Source organism: Microtus pennsylvanicus, chromosome 17 (genome assembly GCF_037038515.1).
Source record: "Microtus pennsylvanicus isolate mMicPen1 chromosome 17, mMicPen1.hap1, whole genome shotgun sequence".
In the NCBI taxonomy this organism is placed as follows: Eukaryota; Metazoa; Chordata; class Mammalia; order Rodentia; family Cricetidae; genus Microtus; species Microtus pennsylvanicus.
In genome coordinates this window covers 44,599,926-44,619,028 of record NC_134595.1, presented here as the reverse complement: position 1 = coordinate 44,619,028, position 19,103 = coordinate 44,599,926, and the positions used below count along the sequence as shown (strand labels likewise).

The window sequence follows — 19,103 nt, the reverse complement described above, 5'->3', positions numbered from 1 at the left end:
TAGAAGCCACACTTAAGGAGTGAAACTAGGCAGGCATGGTGGTGGCTCATGTGTGGAATCCCAACACATGGGATGCTGACACATGAGAATCGTCATGAGTCTAAAACCAGCTTAAGTTGCATAGTGCCTTCCAGGACAGCCTGAGTTACAGAGCAGGACCATGATGTCTCAAAATAAGGCAAAGCACCTCCCTCACACCGACGCGGCCCTGCTCTTTCTTGGAGCAGAACTTTACAGATGCTAAACCAGTTATAGTCACTGTAACATCACTTCTACACCCTCATCATTATCTTTTCTTTAGGACCAATGGGATTCCCAGGGCCTCCAGGGCCACCTGGTTTTCCTGGGGCACCTGGGGAGAAAGGATTACCTGGCCCTCCAGGAAGAAAAGGACCCATAGGCCCTCCAGGTAAGCAAGCTTCTGATGACCATCATCTCCTAAGGCATGCCCAGATAGCCTCCCATTTAAGTAGTTACTATGAGGGTCAGTCTTCAGAAACCATTGCTTCAAGTTAAGCTCATTTGATATAAAGAATATATTTGTTTCAGACTGCCCCATCAAATCTCATGTCTGATATACTTTCAGAACAAATACATTTACTAATTAAGATCTGATGTCAGACATATTATTTATATAGGAATAAATGTCTGTGTGCTTTTCACCCGTGAGACAAAGGAGGCTTTGACTACTGTTAGGATTCTGTGTTGACTTCTTGCCCCCAGATTTCAATAGCTGTCTATTTTCTGAAAGTACATTAGTTCCTATGGGATGGGAGGTCATTTGACCTAATTAGTATGTAGCCAGTACTTTGTAGCCATAATGATGAATTGGGAAGAGAAAGGACACACAGACATATGCATGTAAGGAGAGTGGAAGTACTGTCTTTAAAAATCCCCAGACAAGCTGGGTGGTGGTGGCTCATGTCTTTCGTCCTAGCACTTGGGAAGTAGAGGCAGGTGGATCTCTGTGAGTTCAAGGCCAGCCTGGTCTACAAGAGCTAGTTTCAGGACAGGCTCCAAAGCTAGAGAGAAACCTTGTCTCGAAAAACCAAAAAATAAAATAAAATAATCACCAAACAGTATCCTAGATATGCAGTGATAATTCAGAATGTTTAGCAATGTTTGTGGCACAAACAGCACCCTACTTCATCAGGGGTCACAGTACAGCCTGACGGAGGGTTGGTACTGGGATGCTTCTTGCTTCCTTTCTGTGCATATATCATCTATGAAACATGACAAATGAATACAGAATTTTCAGAAGCCTTTTAGTGCCATAATTCCTATACGCACTCATTCGGGACACATTTTGCCATAGAAAATCAGCCAGCATTGTCAGCTCCTCAAGAGAGCCTCATTTCAAGTCCTTGTGAAGATGAACACTCCATTAGTGCAAAATCATAACGGCTTCTGTCAATCACAATGATGCAGATGCTTTATGTAAATACGGCGTTGTCACTCTGCTTGTCACCGATGCTCCCTCAAATGATTATTTATGTTCTCAGCCATTGGTTTCACTTCTGTCCTCCCTCACAAATCTCAATTTTCTCTTCACCACGTGAAAACCGTCACCTCGTTTTGCATTTCTGCGTTGGATCTCTTCAGGCTGCAGAGGTAAGGGTTGCAGTGAAATGGATAATTTCCCCCGACTCTATTTGCATGTCGTGTCTGCGTTTCCCCTTTCCGTTGTGTTTGTGAGTTAAGCTGCTGCAATTTTGTGTAGATGGGGCTTCTGGCGTCATCGTTTTAATGTCTTGGCTTCTTTGCAGCCATAGTAAATCTCATCTTAGGGTCCTGGCGGTGGCCCTCGTTAGAAGGTGTCAAGGTGAGATAGGCACACAGCTCAGAATTCCAGCTCAGTTCCGAGAGTTCAGCTCTGCAAAATTTCTCTCGTTGTTGGATGCCACAACCCACAATAGTGCAGTTCCTCTTAGGATTCCTACAATGGAAACCTTTACAATGCCTCCAAAATGAGCAACATCAACATCACTAAAAGATAAGCCCTTAGACGCACAAAGAGGCCAGCCCATTTTCAAGAACAAATTTATTTGTGTATTAGAAATAAAATGTTCACACAATAGTCTGTCACGCAGAAGCAATGTGTGATTTTGTATCTGGCATTTTCAAAGAGAATGAAAAAAGGGTCTCAAAAGGTGAAAAGCAGAAATGGGTGGTGGTGGTGGTGGTTCATGTACGAAATCCCAACACTGAGGCTGAGGCAGGAGGATTTACCATGTCTTCAAGGCTAGCCTGGGCTATAGAATGAGACCTTTTCTCAAAAGTCCACAAAAAGGGGGCTGCAGAGAGGGCTCAATAGCTAAGTAGCTAAGGACACTGGCTGCTCTTCCAGAGGACCAGGGTTTGATTCCCAGCATATACATGGCAGCTCACAATTGTTCTTAACTCTAATTCCAGGGAAGACGTTGTTCTTCTGGCAAGCGCAGGCACCAGGCCTGTACATGGCTCATAGACATACATGCAATCAAACACCACGCAATACAATTAAAAGAAAACTGTAAGCCCAATTCACTCCAAAAAACAAAAAGAGGAAAAAGAAATAAATTATGAAAATGGGCATTTATTCTTTCCAAGTATTTGTTATTACCCCCAAAAAATTACCCTGAAAACAGACCCATAAATTACTTTAGGGATTCTAGAAGAGACATGTTTACCTACCTTCTTTCAGCTCCTACATTATCAAAAGGTAAAGAAAAACAGGACAAAAACTTTTCTAAAAAATACTATTTTAAATATTCATAATTTAAAATTAAAGTGAGATGCTGAATTTTTATTTCTGCCCTCTCTGTGTGATAAGTTGATATTCATTTAAAGATAATATATCAGCCCTTACCTAAAGTCCAGTCAAAAGGCGGGGGGGGGGGGGGGCGAGGTGTCAAACCTCTGTAATTCTAGCACTGGGCAGAATGAGGCAGGAAGATTGTTTGATCCAAAATGCCATTGACTATATAGTGAGATGCTACCTCAAAAAGCCAGAACAACAACTAAAACAAACAACAGACAGTGAATCAGCCAAGCTCCCCCGACTTGGCCTCTTCTTGGAAAGGTCCAGTTTATCTCGGGGAAACAGGAGACATTCCTGTGTATCTCTCTCAGTAGCCTTGCGGCAAAGTCCAATTTTACATTAAACTGGACGTATTGTGAAAAATTCTCTGGGCCTGTGTTGCTTATAATTTCATGCCATGTTTTATGAAAGATTCTGTTCCAAGCAGCTTAAAGACTTGAGGTCCCTTCTGTAAAGGCACGGGGAGCATTGTGTGGCTCACTCCTCGGTGGTCATGGCCAGAGTTCCTCAGAGAGTCTTGTTCCTTGGTTCTTGCTATTTAAAGCCATTATGCACGTTTGCATGAACTTTGAGAAAATTATAACTAACCAAATGGTGTGGTTTTCAACATTTCTTTAATTAGAATTTACTGCTCGTACTGGCTTTGTGGGAGCCTAGGCAGTTTGGATGCTCACCTTACTAGACCTGGATGGAGGTGGGTGGTCCTTGGACTTCCCACAGGGCAGGGAACCCTGATTGCTCTTTGGGCTGACGAGGGAGGGGGACTTGATTGGGGGAGGGGGAGGGAAATGGGAGGCGGTGGCGGGGAAGAGACAGAAATCTTTAATAAATAAATAAACAGAAAAAAAAAGAATTTACTACACACATAGTAAGAGTTCTTCGGCTATGGATGTAACCCAAAGGTTACATGTATCCATGGGTCCCATCCACATCACACACACACACACACACACACACGGAGAGAAAGAGAGAGACAGACAAACAGACAGACAGACGGACAGAGACACAGACAGACAGAGACACAGACAGACAGACAGATACATAGACAGGCAGAGACAATAGAAACACAGACACAGAGAAATATAGAGACAGAGAGCAAGTTGAGGCAGAACCTTAAGTTGATATGCTGGTTAGGAAGGTACATTTGGATCCACTGCCTTCTGGATTGTAGTTTGGACAATGTCTGGACTGTGTAACTGTAAATATGTAACGTATCCCTGGGTTTTTCTTACCTGGGATAGTCTGAAAACACAGCCTGTGGCATGGTTGTCCGAGGAGCGGAGTGATGAAGTGCTCCACACAGGCCCTGTTCTCAGTACTGCTCAGTGGCATTTCTAGGTCCCGTGGGATGTTCCAGAGTGACTGATTGAGGCTTTGGGGAGCAGCCTGTCTTGATACAAGCAGTATGTTAAGAGAGTGTCAGCCCCCAGTGCCGTGGTCCTCCAGGTCAGAATGCTTGGTCAGCACGATTCACCTTGCTTGGGAATGTGCTAGAAATGCATAGTCAGAGTCTAGCTCAGATCTCCCAATTCAGAAATTGCTTTCTGACTTACTGGCAAATGGTTCCAAAGTGCTGGTCTGCAGTCAGCTCTGTATTGGTGCTTCTCAGCACTGGCAGACACTGGAACCACCTGAAGAATTAAAATCATACCAAACCTTGGGGTTCACGTTAGAAATTCCAGGTGTTGCATTAGCAAATGATCGAAAATCCCTTGTAGCTGGGTTTATGAAGCCTGAAGTTGAGGGCACAGCCGAGGCTGCCAAGTACCACAGTATTCTGGAGGGTGGCGGGTAACAGTCTACTTTGTTGCCCCTGTAGATCATTCCAACATTTATTCAAGATTGAAAAACCTCTGGCCATCTTGATTCACATAGAGGAAACCGATAGTAGGTGAATCCACCTGGTTCCAGTATAATGAATTAGGAATATGCTAAGCCAGCCTCTAGGGACCCCTAGTTCCTCTTGCAGTGAAGCTCACTAGTAAAATATGGAACAAAGGTTGAAAATCCCTTGAAGGACATCAAAGTATTGCTACCTCAGCCACGAGCGAGTGGTCTCTATTTCTGCTCTCACAGGCTGTCCATCTCTGACTCCAGCAGTCGCTGAATCCACCAAGGCTTTCTAGAAGGTTTGTGAGGGTCCCTGCAGGGAGCAGGGCAAGTTCCCACCATTGCAGAACTTACACCGGACTGTTGAAGATTCTTGTTAAGATTTTAGCGCCATGTCAGGAATCCATCCCTCACTGGAGAATGTAGAAGGAGCAGGTTCATAAGCATGGGAATCCATTTATACAGCAGTGATTCCAATTGCAGGTGAACCAGGGCCTCCTGCCGACCTGGATTCCTGTCCTCGGATCCCAGGACTTCCTGGAGTGCCAGGCCCCAGAGGACCAGAGGGAGCTGTAGGGCTTCCTGGAGAGAGAGGCCCCCCTGGACCAGGTATAAATTTCTTCTCTGAGTTCACTGTCAAAATAAAAACCTATGTGTTTTGTGATATTGTTTTTCAAGAAGAATCTAATCAACTTGCGGTGGCTAATCTGTGACAAGTTTCTTCCTCTTACATTTTTGTGTGTCAACACAAAGGGATTTGGATTCGAGTTCCACACAGTCTTCCTCTTCTTGTGTTGAACTCCTGTTTAAATCTTTTAGCTTTGCCCAGCTCCTGGAGGATGCATTTGGAAACCCCATAGCACTTCAGAGTAGGTGGCTTCATTTTGAATAGTAACAACAACAGCAACAAAAGCCCAAAACATACAAAAAAAAAAGACTGAGTTGTGAACCAATGGAGCAGAAACAGCTCATGAGACAGAGAAGGACAGGACCCACTGAGACGATGGAGGAGAACAGGGCAAGTGGTTCTGAATTTTGGCAATGGCTGCACTGTGCCCAGAACTGACCTCATGAGCCCTGGTCAGTGACCATCAGGGTGGGAGAACCCTTGTTAGCACCAAAACCATACTGTGCTGGGAAACAGTAGTTTCCATAGAGTTTATTTTCTTCTTGGACATCCTGCCCACGTTGAGTAATTTATGCTGAGCTAGGGAGTGCCGGGCTCTGGAAAGCAGAGCCCCCTTCGGACCCATTGTAGCATCTTTGGGTTCAGCATCTGTGTGCGGAGGATCAGAAGGGAGGCTGGGAACCAACCCGTTTCTTGCTTCCTCCACAGCTTGGCTGTGACATGGTTCTTTCCAGTGCAGAGCCAAAGGGCCTGGAGGGAGAACTGAATGTTGTATTAGTTGGTTTCCTGCAACCCTAGAGACCGTAGCAGCCTGGGATGTGTTCTGCAAAGGGCCCCTCACCATGTGGTGTTGTGGCGTGTCTTTGGCCTCTATCACTAAAAATGAATATTGGACCTCTACCTTGTGACAAGCAGAAATGATTCCAGATGTTAACACATGGCCCCTGGTAGATAGAAGCACCTAACACTGAGAACTGTTTCTGAGGGAGATGTATGGTTATCAGCAGTGGTAGCATCAGTCTCAAGGGAAGTTAAAAAACAAACAAACAAACAAAACCCCCAAAACCTTATTGGGGGTAGGGAGATGACTTTGTTGATAAATTATTTCCTTCCTTCCTATTTCGCTTTTTGAAACAAGGTTAGTCTGTCTAGCTCTGGCTGTCCTGGGACTCTGCTCTATAGACCAGGCTGGTCTTGTATTCACAGAGATCCGCCTGCCTCTGCCTCCTGAGTGCTGGGATTAAAGGCATGAGCAGCAACCACACCAGCGTGGTAAAGTACTTTCTGCATAAGCATGTGGAGCTCAGTTCATCCCCCAGAACCCACTGGGTGCAGCCAGGGTGCCTATAATCCCAATGCTGGGAAGGAAAACACAGTAGGAACTTCGAGGCTAGCTACAGAGCCAGACTAGGTAAGTCAGAAAGTGTCAGGTTCCATGAGACTCTGTCTAAAGATAAAGTGGAGGGTTATTGAGGAAGATGCTTGCCTCCAATCTCTGGTTTCTACATCAGTGTACACACACACACACACACACACCTAAACATGAATGTACATGAACACACACACATCTATACACGAATATACGTGAACACACACACACCTACACACAAGTGTTTGTAAACACACACACACACCTACATACAAGTGTTTGTAAACACACACACACACCTACATACAAGTGTGTACTGGAACCCACATACACACACACCTGCACATTCACACAAAATCTCAGATGATAGGGATTTAAACAAGAAGAAAAAGGAAGAAGGTAAACACAGTTTTAGGAGGCACAGCTGGCTGTGTATCTGTCCCCTCTTCTTTCGGCACGGTTTTAAAGACTCCGTCTTCTCACACTGGTTTGCAAACTGCAGGTCTGAACATGCCATTAGTTCTGTGTCATTACATATTTCCCAACAATATTGTCTGCGGCGGCTGCAGAATATTGCATTGTTTGATTGTGCCATAATTCATCTAACCACCACTCTCATGAATTATTTATCGACTGTTCTGGTGCCAGCACTCCGCGAGAAATAAATGAATCCAACAAAGCCGTGCTCTTGGAGCAACAGGAAAGGAAAAGAGAGGTACTGACATTAGGCTCCCATGTCTCGAAGGTCAGCAGGGGTAACCTGGAGATAGAGAGGAGTGAGGGGGACATCTAAAGCCCAGAATTTCAAGCCTTCTGGGACTTTCCAGATCCCTTCCTTCACCCCTCCTCCCTGGAGAGCTTTTAAAAACACACATTGCTGGCCCCGGCCTAGATTTCCTGTCTTGTCAAATGCGGAGAGGGCTTCAAGATCCATTTTTTTCTAAGAGTTCTGAGCGCTGCTGTTCCAGGCCACCTTAAATGGACTTAAGGTGGTTTCATCTTTTCACTCTGATAAGCAGTTGCTAAAGCATGTCTGTTTGTCTGGGTGATGACTATTTCACACTGAGGCATCTCTGATTAGACCAGTCGGAAGTGTCATGGCTAGGAAGGGACACTCAGAACTTGACTACAGGTACCAAAGGCTGGTGGTGAATTAGCTGTCGTTGATGGTCTGACATCACCAAGTGACAGAATAAGTAGGGAATCTCTTTGTTATAGCTGCTGTAGGCATTGTTTCCTTACTACAAGCACCTTGAGTGCCATTTCTTGTAAGAGTTGGCAGATGGAGGCTGGAGAGAGGATTCAATTGTTCAGAGTGCTCACGGCTCACTTCTGAGGATCCGAGTTCAGATCCCAGCATCCACATTAGGCAGCTCACATACACCTGTAACTCTGGCTTTGAGGAATCCATGCACTCTTCTGCCTTCTGTGGACACCTGAATATGCATGCAACCCCCGCTCTCTCTCTCTCACACATGTTCACACAAATACACATATGAACATAGAAAGGGAGGGTGGGTGTAAAACATTAAATTAGTTTCTAGAAAAAAGAACAGGCAGAAATAAGAACAAAAATTACAAAAAAGGAGCAGGAGAAACATAAACTAGGCAGAAATACAGGGTTTTCCAAATATACCACCAAGTTCATTGCCAGAACGAGCTGTAAACTTCGAAGTCTAGAAGCAGTCGTTACCAAAATGTGATTCCCCAATTAACAGCAGCATCAGCACCATGTGGAAACGTGCCAGAAATGTGGATTCTCTGAACCTGGGCCAACCCATGGTGGTAGATGCTGATTTAAAGACAAATTTGAAGGCTGCTGTTCTGGACTCTTTTGGGTTTCTGCCTCAAAAGCAGAAGGGCCTGTGTGGCTGGGAATTGCTCAGGCCTGCTTCACAAGGAAGACTGGGGTCCAGGGTATTCCAGTTAGTTACTGGAGCAAAAGTTAAAAACCCAGCCAGGGCGGAAGAGGGGCATCTTAGAGCAGTGCAGGGAAGGAAATGATGTCTGCCATCCCTGATATTGCTAGCTTCTCAGCCCCAGCCCCGGCATCTTTCTTCAGGGCTGGGTTGTGGTTGACAGCACAGGATGTGGACAATGTCTTCAGTGGGTCCCTTTATTTTCTGTGTTCTCCCCTGTCAACGGTAAAGCCTTTCTCTTCTGTAGGTCTGGGAGAGCATCTCTCAGCTTTGTCATCATGGTGTTAAGGAGGCAGGAGGCAAGAAGAAAGACCAGTAAAGTGACCCCCTTACTCTCCTAAGCAGGCAGGAGTTGCTGGCATTTGTGAGCCGCCCCATATGGGTGCTGGGATCTGAACTCTGCTCGGTCCTCCTTTGGATGAACGAGCCAGTCTTAAATTATGTTTCAGTTTGCTCTGGCTGTCATAAGGAACGAACAGAGCTACACAAATACTCCACCCCTCGGTTCTGGTGGACAAGTCTGACATCAAGGCAGCCATCGGTTTGGTGTCTTTTGAGGTTCCTTTCCTGATGGCAGCGTCCCCCTCTTCCTGTAAAGATCCAAGCCAGATTGGGTTTACCCACCATAACGGCCTTGTTATTGCCTTGATCATATCTTCAGAGACATCGTTGCCAAATATAGACATTCTAAGGTACTGGGAGTTAGGAATTCACTACAAATTTGGAAGAGAAGTGGCACACATCAGCCCGTAATGAGCTAATTTAAGGAAGGAGATAACAAGTAGGGTCTAGAAACACAGAGAGGGATAGTAATTCAGCTAAATGATTTAGCATAAACACCCACAAACATGATGAGCTGCTACCATGACCCCATCAAAACTACAGGTAAGGAACTGGAAAGAAGAAAAAGGAAGCCAAACACTTAAAACACCCTGTACGACCAGTACAGTTGTGCCAAGATCCACAAGGATGCACCTGCAGCTTGTCAAGAGGTGGGGCATGGGGGCTGAGGGACACCATCTCTGCCTTTGCTCCCTGGCTAGTCCACGAGTGCACTCCATGCCTGCAGAGGTTTCTCTCTCTCTCTGGAGCAACTGTAGACTGGGCTGTACACAGCCTCTATGAAGATTCAGTTGATAATTCACCTGAAGGAGTTAACTGAAAACTAGCACATCCTAAACCCTGATGAAAAGCCATTCTTAAAAACTGAACCCTATGCTCGGTGTGGCAGCACATGCCTTTAATTGCAGCATTTGGGAGGCTGAAGCAGGCAGATCTCTGAGTATGAGGCCAGCCTGGTCTACAGAGCAAGTTCCAGGACAATCAGAGCTACACACAGAAACCCTCTGTCTACAAAACCAACCAATCAACCAACCAACCAACCAACCAAACACAACCAACAAAAATGAATCCTGTTAAATTTGACTCACACTTTCATCCAGATTTTTTAAAACATCATCCTGAAAGAATGTTTGATTATAAAACTAACCCTTGTTCAACATCTTCTAAAAGCAACAACAACACTAACAATAAAATGAAGAAAATGGAATAACATTTCTCCTCAACACCTCCCTGGTCTAGGGCTATAGCCCTTTACCAGATCATGGTGGAACTATTGTCAATTTGCCATACCTTTCAGAACCTCAGTGTTCCCAGTTGCTTGGGGAGGTCATAAGCTGATGTCATGCACTTGCGCAGATTCTACATCACCCAAGCGGGGAAGAATCCAGAGGCAGTTCACGGGATGTGCATGCTGAAGTTTTCCCTACCATCACCATGAACTTTCCCACAGGGTGCAAAGGAGAGCCTGGGCCGGATGGCAGGAGGGGCCAGGATGGCTTCCCTGGATCTCCTGGGCCCCCAGGACACAAAGGCGACACTGGAGAGGCTGGCTGCCCCGGAGCACCAGGTAGAGTTTTCCCTCGCTTTCCTTTTCTGTGACATTGCAATCCTCACTCTCAGCTGCTTCTAAAGCGGGTGCACAAATGGATTTCCCTTGGATACGAGCTCTGCAAGCATCCAAGGGATGTTCATGTTTTCTATTTTATATCAATATATTCCAGTCACCAGGGAAGTGTTTTTATCCTTAGTAACCATTGTGAGGGGTTTCTAAGACACCCCTCCTCCAGGCAGATGAGTTGTGTTCTGTGTAGTTTGAGAGGCAGGCTGTGTTCTGCTCCCTCTGCTTCATGATGCTGATGTTGAGACTAGTAAGCACTTATTAAATGGAATGCCCCCCTTTTCCTTTTTTTTCTGCAGGCCCTCCTGGTTCGATTGGTGATCCTGGGCCCAAGGGGTTTGGCCCTGGGTACCTCAGTGGCTTTCTCCTTGTTCTCCACAGTCAGACAGATCAAGAACCCGCCTGCCCTATGGGTATGCCCCGGCTTTGGACTGGGTACAGCCTGTTATACATGGAAGGACAGGAGAAGGCACACAATCAAGATCTCGGTATGGATTCACCAAGACAGATGCTGTCACGTGCTATACAGGGCCATCCACGTTATGGTCCAGAGAGCAAAACCATGGTGTTAACCTTACAGATGCATCAACTTCTTAACCACTAATCTTCCATGGCATTACTATTTAAGAACAAAGCAACCCTCTCGTGCTAATTCCCATGATCCTGTTACTACCACTGAGCCTCATTCTGGTGACTGGTTATTACCTGCCTACTTAGTACTCACTTTTGTTTTATTTGACACATGCTTTCACTATGCAGTGCTGGTTGACCTGGAACTGTGTAGACCAGGCTGGCCTCAAACTCACAGAAACCAACCTGTCTCTGCTTCCTAAGTGCTGAGATTAAAGATGTGGGGCACCAAAGACATGGGACACCAAAGACACGGGGCACCACAGACACGGGGCACCACAGACATGGGGCACCTCAGGCATGGGGCACCAAAGACACGGGGCACCACAGACACGGGGCACCACAGACATGGGGCACCACAGGCATGGGGCATCACAGGCATGGGACACAGACTTGGGCTGGAAATGGAGACTGCTCATTCATGTTCTAGTTGCTCAGGCCGAATAATCACACAGACACTATATTAATTACAATATTGCTTGGCCAGTGCCTTAGGCATATTACTAGCTAGTTCATATCTTTTTTAAAATTGTTTTTATTGAGCCATATATTTTTTCTCTGTTCCCCTCTCTACTCGCATCCCTTTTACCCTCCCATGGTCCCTATGCTCCCAGTTTACTCAGGAGATCTTGTCTTTTTCTACTTCCCATGTAGATTAGATCCATGTATGTCTCCCTTAGGGTCCTCTTTGTTGTCTAGGTTCTCTGGGATTGTAAACTGGTTGTTTTTTTTTTTTTGCTTTATGTCCAAAAGCCACTTATGAGTGAGTACATATAATAGTTGCCATTCTGGATCTCGGTTACCTCACGCAGTATGATGTTTTCTAGCTCCATCCATTTGCCTGCAAATCTCAAGATATTATTTTTTTCTGCTGTGTACTCCATTGTATAAATATACCACATTTTCCTTATCCATTTTCCAGTCAATGGGCATTTAGGCTGTTTCCAGGTTTTGGTTATGACAAACAATGTTCCATTAAACATAGTTGAGCACATGTCCTTGTGGTATGATTGAGCATCCTTTGGGGATATACCCAAAAGTGGTATTGCTGGGTCTTGAGGTAGGTTGTTTCCTAATTTTCTGAGAAATCGCCATACAGATATCCAAAGGGGCTATACCAGTTTGCATTCCCACCAGCAATTGTAGAGTGTCCCCTTTACCCCATATCCTCTCCAGCATGAGCTATCATGAGCACTTTTGATCTTGGCTATTCTTATAGGTGTAAGATGGAATCTCAGAGCCAAGTTAAACTGAATTAATAAATGCAGATTTAATAAACAGGGCAAGGCAAAGCAGAGCATTCCTGGGTGGCCTCAGGAAGGCAGGAGATAGAACACAAGAGTATATGTGGTAGATCTGTGGACTGGGTCTTAAATAGTCTGTAGGCAGTCTTGAGACCATCCAGAGGAGGAGCTGCTGATGGTGGGCTTTCTCAGGGGCGGGGTCTGGAATGGGAGGAGTGGGACTGGGTGGAGCTTCCTAACACACAGGCTAGAGCAGGTGTCTATAAACGCCACCTGTGGGAGTTACTGGCCGCTTTGCACATAGCAGGCTGCTCATAGACTGCGTATCTTCTTCTCTCTAAGGTTTGGCGGGGTCTTGTCTTCCCGTGTTTAGCACACTACCCTTTGCCTACTGCAGCATTCACCAAGTGTGCCACTATGCCCAGAGAAATGACAGGTCCTACTGGTTGGCTAGTGAGGCTCCTCTTCCCATGATGCCACTCTTGGAGGAAGAAATCCGCCCTTACATCAGCCGCTGTGCCGTGTGTGAGGCCCCAGCCCAGGCAGTGGCCGTCCACAGTCAGGACCAATCCATTCCACCGTGTCCACGCGGGTGGAGGAGCCTTTGGATCGGATACTCATTCCTGATGGTGAGTCTCCGATCCTTGAATCTTATACCTGTCTAGATGGTAGTTCTGTGTACTGTGTAGACGCCAGAGGACACAAGGTCATCCAGGCCAGTGCGGACTATAGCCCGCTGAGCTACAAGGCCTTCACTATTATTTTTAATTTTTTCTCATTAACTATTCTTTGGTAAGTTTGGTAGAAGATGGATTTACTTTAGCCGTCAGTGAAATTGGCTCCATTTTACATAGTCACCCCAAACACTTCTTAGTGCACCTCGGCAGATTTAAGTTGCTCTTTATTGAGTGATGTAGGAATTTTCAAAGCAGAACTAGAGCCGGGTGTGTCACTGATTGGCTGAGCCTTAACTCTTCATTTTTGTCTCGGTAGCACACTGGAGCTGGGGACCAAGGAGGAGGGCAGGCCCTCGTGTCACCTGGCAGCTGCCTAGAAGACTTCAGAGCTGCACCATTCCTTGAATGCCAGGGCCGACATGGAACCTGTCACTTTTTTGCCAATAAATACAGCTTCTGGCTGACCACGGTGAGCCCAGACCAGCAGTTTTCCTCTAGCCCGTTACCGGACACCTTGAAAGACATCCAGGCCCAGCGCCAGAAAATCAGCCGGTGCCAGGTCTGCCTGCGAATTTAAAACAGCTAGAGGACTCACAACATGCAAAGGGTCATCAAGAGAGACTTCCGTGGAGGAAAAGATGCCCCAACTACTGTAGCAAATTCAGTGGTGCTCTCTCCCGTCTCCTCCAGCCACGCCCTGTCTCAGCGTGGCTCCCCCAGGTGCCCTCCTTCTCCTCGCTACAGATCAAGTGAACGCTGCACACGTGGATTTGTTTGGCCCCCACCAATCCAGATGAAACCCACACATTCCCCTTTTATTGAGAAGGTGGAAGAACAGGCTTTATTTGAACATGTGTTAATTCCCAGAAAAGCAAGTGAATGACAAAGACCAGATTATAAACGACTGAAGAGTTCATTCATTGGTTGATAGCGTCTCAGACAACTGAAGTCAATTATTCTGTAATCCATTGGGCTTCTGGCTAGATTTTACAGGAACAATATAAATAGGCCAACAAATGAAGCTATGTAGCAGAGATTTTCAATGTTTCAAAAATGATTTCCTCTCTAATCTATTATAATCTATCCTTTTTAACCATGCACTTTAAATAACTGTGGGACCATGGCCCAAAGAGGGTTTGAAAAAGGAGGAAGAAAGGAAAAAGAGCCTCTCTACACTAGCAGTTCATTTCTAAGCAGAATGAGTCATTTTGCCAGGAAGGCCTGCAGTCCTGTATTCCAGGGCCTCGACATTAGCATAAACACTTCACGGACGAATATAAAACATTATGTTCTCTCCTGCATTTTACAGAGAATAGAAATGCCTGCTCTGGCAACCCTTTTGAAAAGTAGCAATTATAGAAAAATATATTCAATAAGGGATTAGGAGCCTAAAAGCTATTAATGAATATTAAGGTAGTGATTCACAAAAAAATCGACTCCCCGTCCCAGGGAACCTGCAAACAGACTACTTTTCCCCAGTCGGGGGGCCAGAGTGTCCTTCTGCTAATGGCATTGAAGCCACATGGGGTTTACTCAGGCAATCCGGAGGCTGGTACAAAGCCTCTGGCTCTCCTCCCCAGGAGAACCTACGAGGCTCCTCCTCCACACACATAATGGCAACTGGCTCCTGAAGTGACAGGGCTGTCATTATGCACTTGGGAGAAAATTAAGGGCTGGCTTAATTAAACTTAGGTAAGACGATTCATTTATGTCAGGGTCAACCCACCAGGAAGACGCGGGGCTCTCTTGAACAGAAACAAAGTCTATATCCAGTCTGAATTTTGAGCTCCTGTGATTTTTGTTTTTTTTTTATGGGAGCATCCGTTTTGCCAATTTTCAAACGTTCTTTATATTATATTAGCATCATGGCAAGACAGCTGTTTGATGCTGGACCTTAGCAGCTCCTGCACACGGGCAGGATCCATGTCAATTTGCAGTGATTTTTCTGCATACCAAAGGATCTGTTGGCTACTTAGTCAGGGACGGCTACAAATCACAAATAGAAAGTCTTGCTAGAAAAGACTTTATTTTATTTTTTTAAACTAACCTTCCCCAGCTAGAGTAAAATTGGCGTTTTAATAGAAGAAAGGATTTTCCCCTGAGGGTGACACTCATGTCAGAGCTCACTTTTCAGGGCACTTAAGAATAATTGAGAGAAAAACTCAATTAAAATTTTGTTTCCGGGCCTGGAGAGATGGCTCAGTAGTTAAGAGCACTTATGGTTCTCATGGAGGGTCTGAGTTCAGTTCCTAGCACCCAGGTCAGATGGCTCGTGGTCACCATATCTCCAGTTCCTCTCTAGCCTACCTGGGCACTCCTGTACACATACAAATACCCACCCACAGACACATACCCACACACATAACTGAAAACAAAGGTAAACAGGAAAGCATTTCCAAGACGTGTTTTCCTTGCCATCCTTTGATCAATGGTGGGCTCCGTTATGTAGAATACATTTAGCGTTTTTGTTTTAGGCTCCCTGTGGGGTGGCCGCTTAAGAGAACTTTCTGGTCAATAATGTCTATTTTATTTTATTCTTTCTAAAGCTAGTGCCTCAGTCTGGAGTCCAACTTGGCCCCGGACTCACTACAAAACTCCACGCTGGCTTCAAAATCTTGGCAATTTCCTGGAGATTCTAATGTGCTAGGAGTTCAGCCTTTTTTCTTTTTTTCCTTTGTTCTCTTTCTTTCTTTCTTTCTTTCTTTCTTTCTTTCTTTCTTTCTTTCTTTCTTTCTTTTTTAAATAAAGAAACCTGGTGTTTTTGTTTTGTTATTGAAGACATGGTTGACATTGTTTCATCCTAGTCTGGAATTCACTATGTAACCAGAGCTGAACATCTCTATTTTAATATGAAATATTTTCTTAATGTAGCAGAATATTTCCTATTGACCTATTTGATTTTGAGTTCATGCTATCCGCGTTGAATGTTTTGAGTGTCTGAAATTGAAGCCCACTTCTTTTTTATTTGCATTACTCATGTGTTTCCAGGATCCCCAAACCAGGCCTCCTGATAGTTCATGATGAACTTGGTCTGAGAACAGGTTCCAGGAAGAGGTGAGGGGAACAGGTGAATCATTAGAACACACGTCAAATCCTTCCACTTTGCGGTTAGGATATTAACACTCTTCATAAATAACTTAGGACTGGCTGAATCAGGAGGGCAGTTTAGCTCCCTGAGAGAGAAGCCATGAAACAAGTCCAAGTATAGATTCCACATCCCCCCTCTGACTATGGCATGGATCGGAAATGTATTTTGAAATGGTCCAAAAGGGCAAAACAATGAGGAAAACATTCTTGGGACAGAAGAGCATGTTATTTTAAAGTTATTATTTCTCTTTCCACCTGGCTATATCTCAATGTTTTTGGAACAGCGTTGCTCAGAGGGGAACACGAACAAAGCTTTGTAGTTATCCTAACCCATTACTGTGATGGTCTTATCTAAACCTCCTTTTTAGGACCTCCGCCCTTGTCTAGCTGGAATGTGCTTAGATCCCTAATGGGAATTATTTGGAGGCCCCGTACCAGAATATGCACTGGGTGTTTCTTTCTGGGTCTTCATTCTTGGTAAGCGGAACCTCTCCATCAGGCAGGTGTCCATGCTGCCTGTGGTCTGCTCCACAGGCTGAAACATCCCCATTTTTGTGGGGGCTACTACCCGCTCCACGCTCCTTGCATCACACACAGCTTTCTCTCGCAGGAGATAGCTCCAGTCTGGAAACCCAGCCATCCTCTAAATTCCACCCAAATTAGATTTTGTTATCTTTTGGCTTAAAATCCACAATGACCACACCGCCTATGAAGTCCAAATGACTTCACAGGGGGTGAAAGTCCATTGTGAACTGTGAGGCTTGTGTCTGTGAGCATCTCTCGTGAGCATTTCTTGTTACGCTGAACTGCACACAGATCTGCAAAACATTCACGTTTCTTTGTGTCTCTGGTTCCTCTTTCTACCATTGATGCTCTCCCTTGGGTCCACTGGCTTGGTAGACACACATTTATCCTAGCACAGTAGACTAGTGTAGGTGTATGAATTTCCCAGAGACTTGCGGGGCTCTCTGCTCTCCCTCTCCATTCTCTAATATCTTAGCACACCCCTTTCGTTCCCTGGTTAAATACTGAAGCCCTCGTGGGGCAGGGACCATGCTTCACTCATCTTCGGTTGTCCACTGTTAACATATGAATGTGCCTATTATTGACTCAACTCTGTCATTCAGTGACAATTTTCTATACCTTATTAAACCTCTGATGTTCAGCTCTGCAGATAAGATATCATTGCTAAGGGGGTGCCCAGCATAATAAGTCTTTCTTACTTCAGAATATCAAAACGTTAAACATTCCCACACACCCACAAGCTCTTACTACAATTATCAACACAAGGCCAGTCAACCAGCACTGACCCTTTCTAATTACTTCCCTATGAGCTGAAATCAGAAATGAGATTTGCTCAGAGATTTGGCAGAAAGAAGATCCTTTACTGAAATAGCAAGACGGCTTGGGCTGCAATCTGTATTCCCTCACGATTTAACGACTTCTTGGTACCAAGTTGCATCTCCGAAGTCCGTGTATGTTTTGAGTGCTAAAAAAAAAGTCAGCAGAATACCCAGGAGACTTGGACTTCACCGAAGAGTTCCTTTTGCACTTCCTGCAGGTTACCACAAAACAGACGGCTCTCCTTTGGGATCAGGGGTCCTACCAGACCACTGGAATAGTTTAACAGCTGTCTCTTTTATTTGGTATAGCTGGCTGTAAGAAGCGTGGGAAAAGGAGGACTTCTGGTTGGACCCAGATTTCAGTCCAGATGTGTCCCTTCCCAATTCTGTTGTCATGGGTGATTTCTGCTAAATTTCCCTCATCTATAAGTTAGGACATTACACTCATGTTGAAAATTAAAGTTGGATTATTACCTACCTAGTGCATAGCTGCCACCATGCACCAATTATCGTCACATCGTCTATTTAAAATAAGGTATTCAATATGAAAACTATTTCTTGTCCCCCCCTCAAAAAAAATACACACAACAAAATTACACGTTGATCCTCCCAGGGCATATAAATTACTGGCTAGAATTATTCATACCTAGCCAGCTCTTAACATCTTTGGGAATGTTTCTTTATTTCAGTTCTTGGTTATTGTACCACAAAAAGTTATCACAATTTCCTGCAGGGACATTATGAGTAAGGTATGCAGGGACCAAACAATTGGCATCAAAAAAAGTCAGCATTCTACAATTCTGCTATCCACAAGAAACTCCGCATAACGCAGTTAAAGCAGGGTGCCTAGCTGCCACATCCATGGGAAATGCTTGAACCTTATGGTGCTTAAATATTTAATGAGTCATTGGGAAGATGTGAAACACTTGATAAACTGCATCACTTTCTCTAGCCTATCGTTTTAGAGTAAGAAATTTTGATCATGCAACTTTTGCAAGATGCCCAATCTACTGTTGACCCATAAATATTTGCTGTATTGTCACTTATGATATGGTTTATTATATATAAAATTGTGTGATGGCTTCCAAAACCACTGTCTTGATGAATGTATTTTCTTTTAAACCAAAGTGGGTTTGCTTTTACGTGTTCTATAGGCAGATGTATGTATGTGCATGCATGTTGTGTGTTAAGTGTGTGTGTTGTGCATATGTAGGCTAGAGGCCCTAAATTGTTGCCACCTTGTTTTTTTGGATAGCATCTTCACGGATCTGATATTCACCAAGTAGGCTAGCTGGCTGGCCAGGAGCCCCAGGTACCCACCTGTTTCTGTGTCCTCAACCCTGGGATTACAAGCATGTACCACCAGGCCTGGCTTTCTTTATTTAATGTGGATTTTGGAAGGCTTAACTCATCCTCAAGTACTCAAGGCAAACACTGACTGAGCTACCACCCCAGCACCGTGCCCATCTTCATTTTAAATTTACCTTATAATGTGGTCTGTCCTCAGAACTGGCTGAGTGGGGAACATAAGTTTGCCAGAAGGAAGAGCCAAGGCTGGAGAAAGTGAGATTCTGAAGCTATATAAAGCATACTTCTCTATTCAGTGTTGGGTGGAG

At 44.9% G+C, this 19,103-nt stretch overlaps 1 protein-coding gene across 1 annotated transcript in view; it reads left to right on the top strand.

Annotated features, from left to right (window-relative positions):
* The window catches only part of Col4a4 (collagen type IV alpha 4 chain), a 117,201-nt gene extending 98,640 nt beyond the window's left edge, over positions 1 to 18,561 (top strand). The window contains exons 42-48 of the mRNA XM_075952202.1: positions 302 to 409; positions 1,603 to 1,611; positions 5,114 to 5,239; positions 10,339 to 10,455; positions 10,806 to 10,994; positions 12,723 to 13,009; positions 13,374 to 18,561. Of these exons, the coding sequence (XP_075808317.1) occupies positions 302 to 409; positions 1,603 to 1,611; positions 5,114 to 5,239; positions 10,339 to 10,455; positions 10,806 to 10,994; positions 12,723 to 13,009; positions 13,374 to 13,634 (1,097 nt within the window). The 3' untranslated portion in view covers positions 13,635 to 18,561. The remainder of the gene's footprint in view (positions 1 to 301; positions 410 to 1,602; positions 1,612 to 5,113; positions 5,240 to 10,338; positions 10,456 to 10,805; positions 10,995 to 12,722; positions 13,010 to 13,373) is intronic.
* Positions 18,562 to 19,103: the final 542 nt, after the last annotated feature.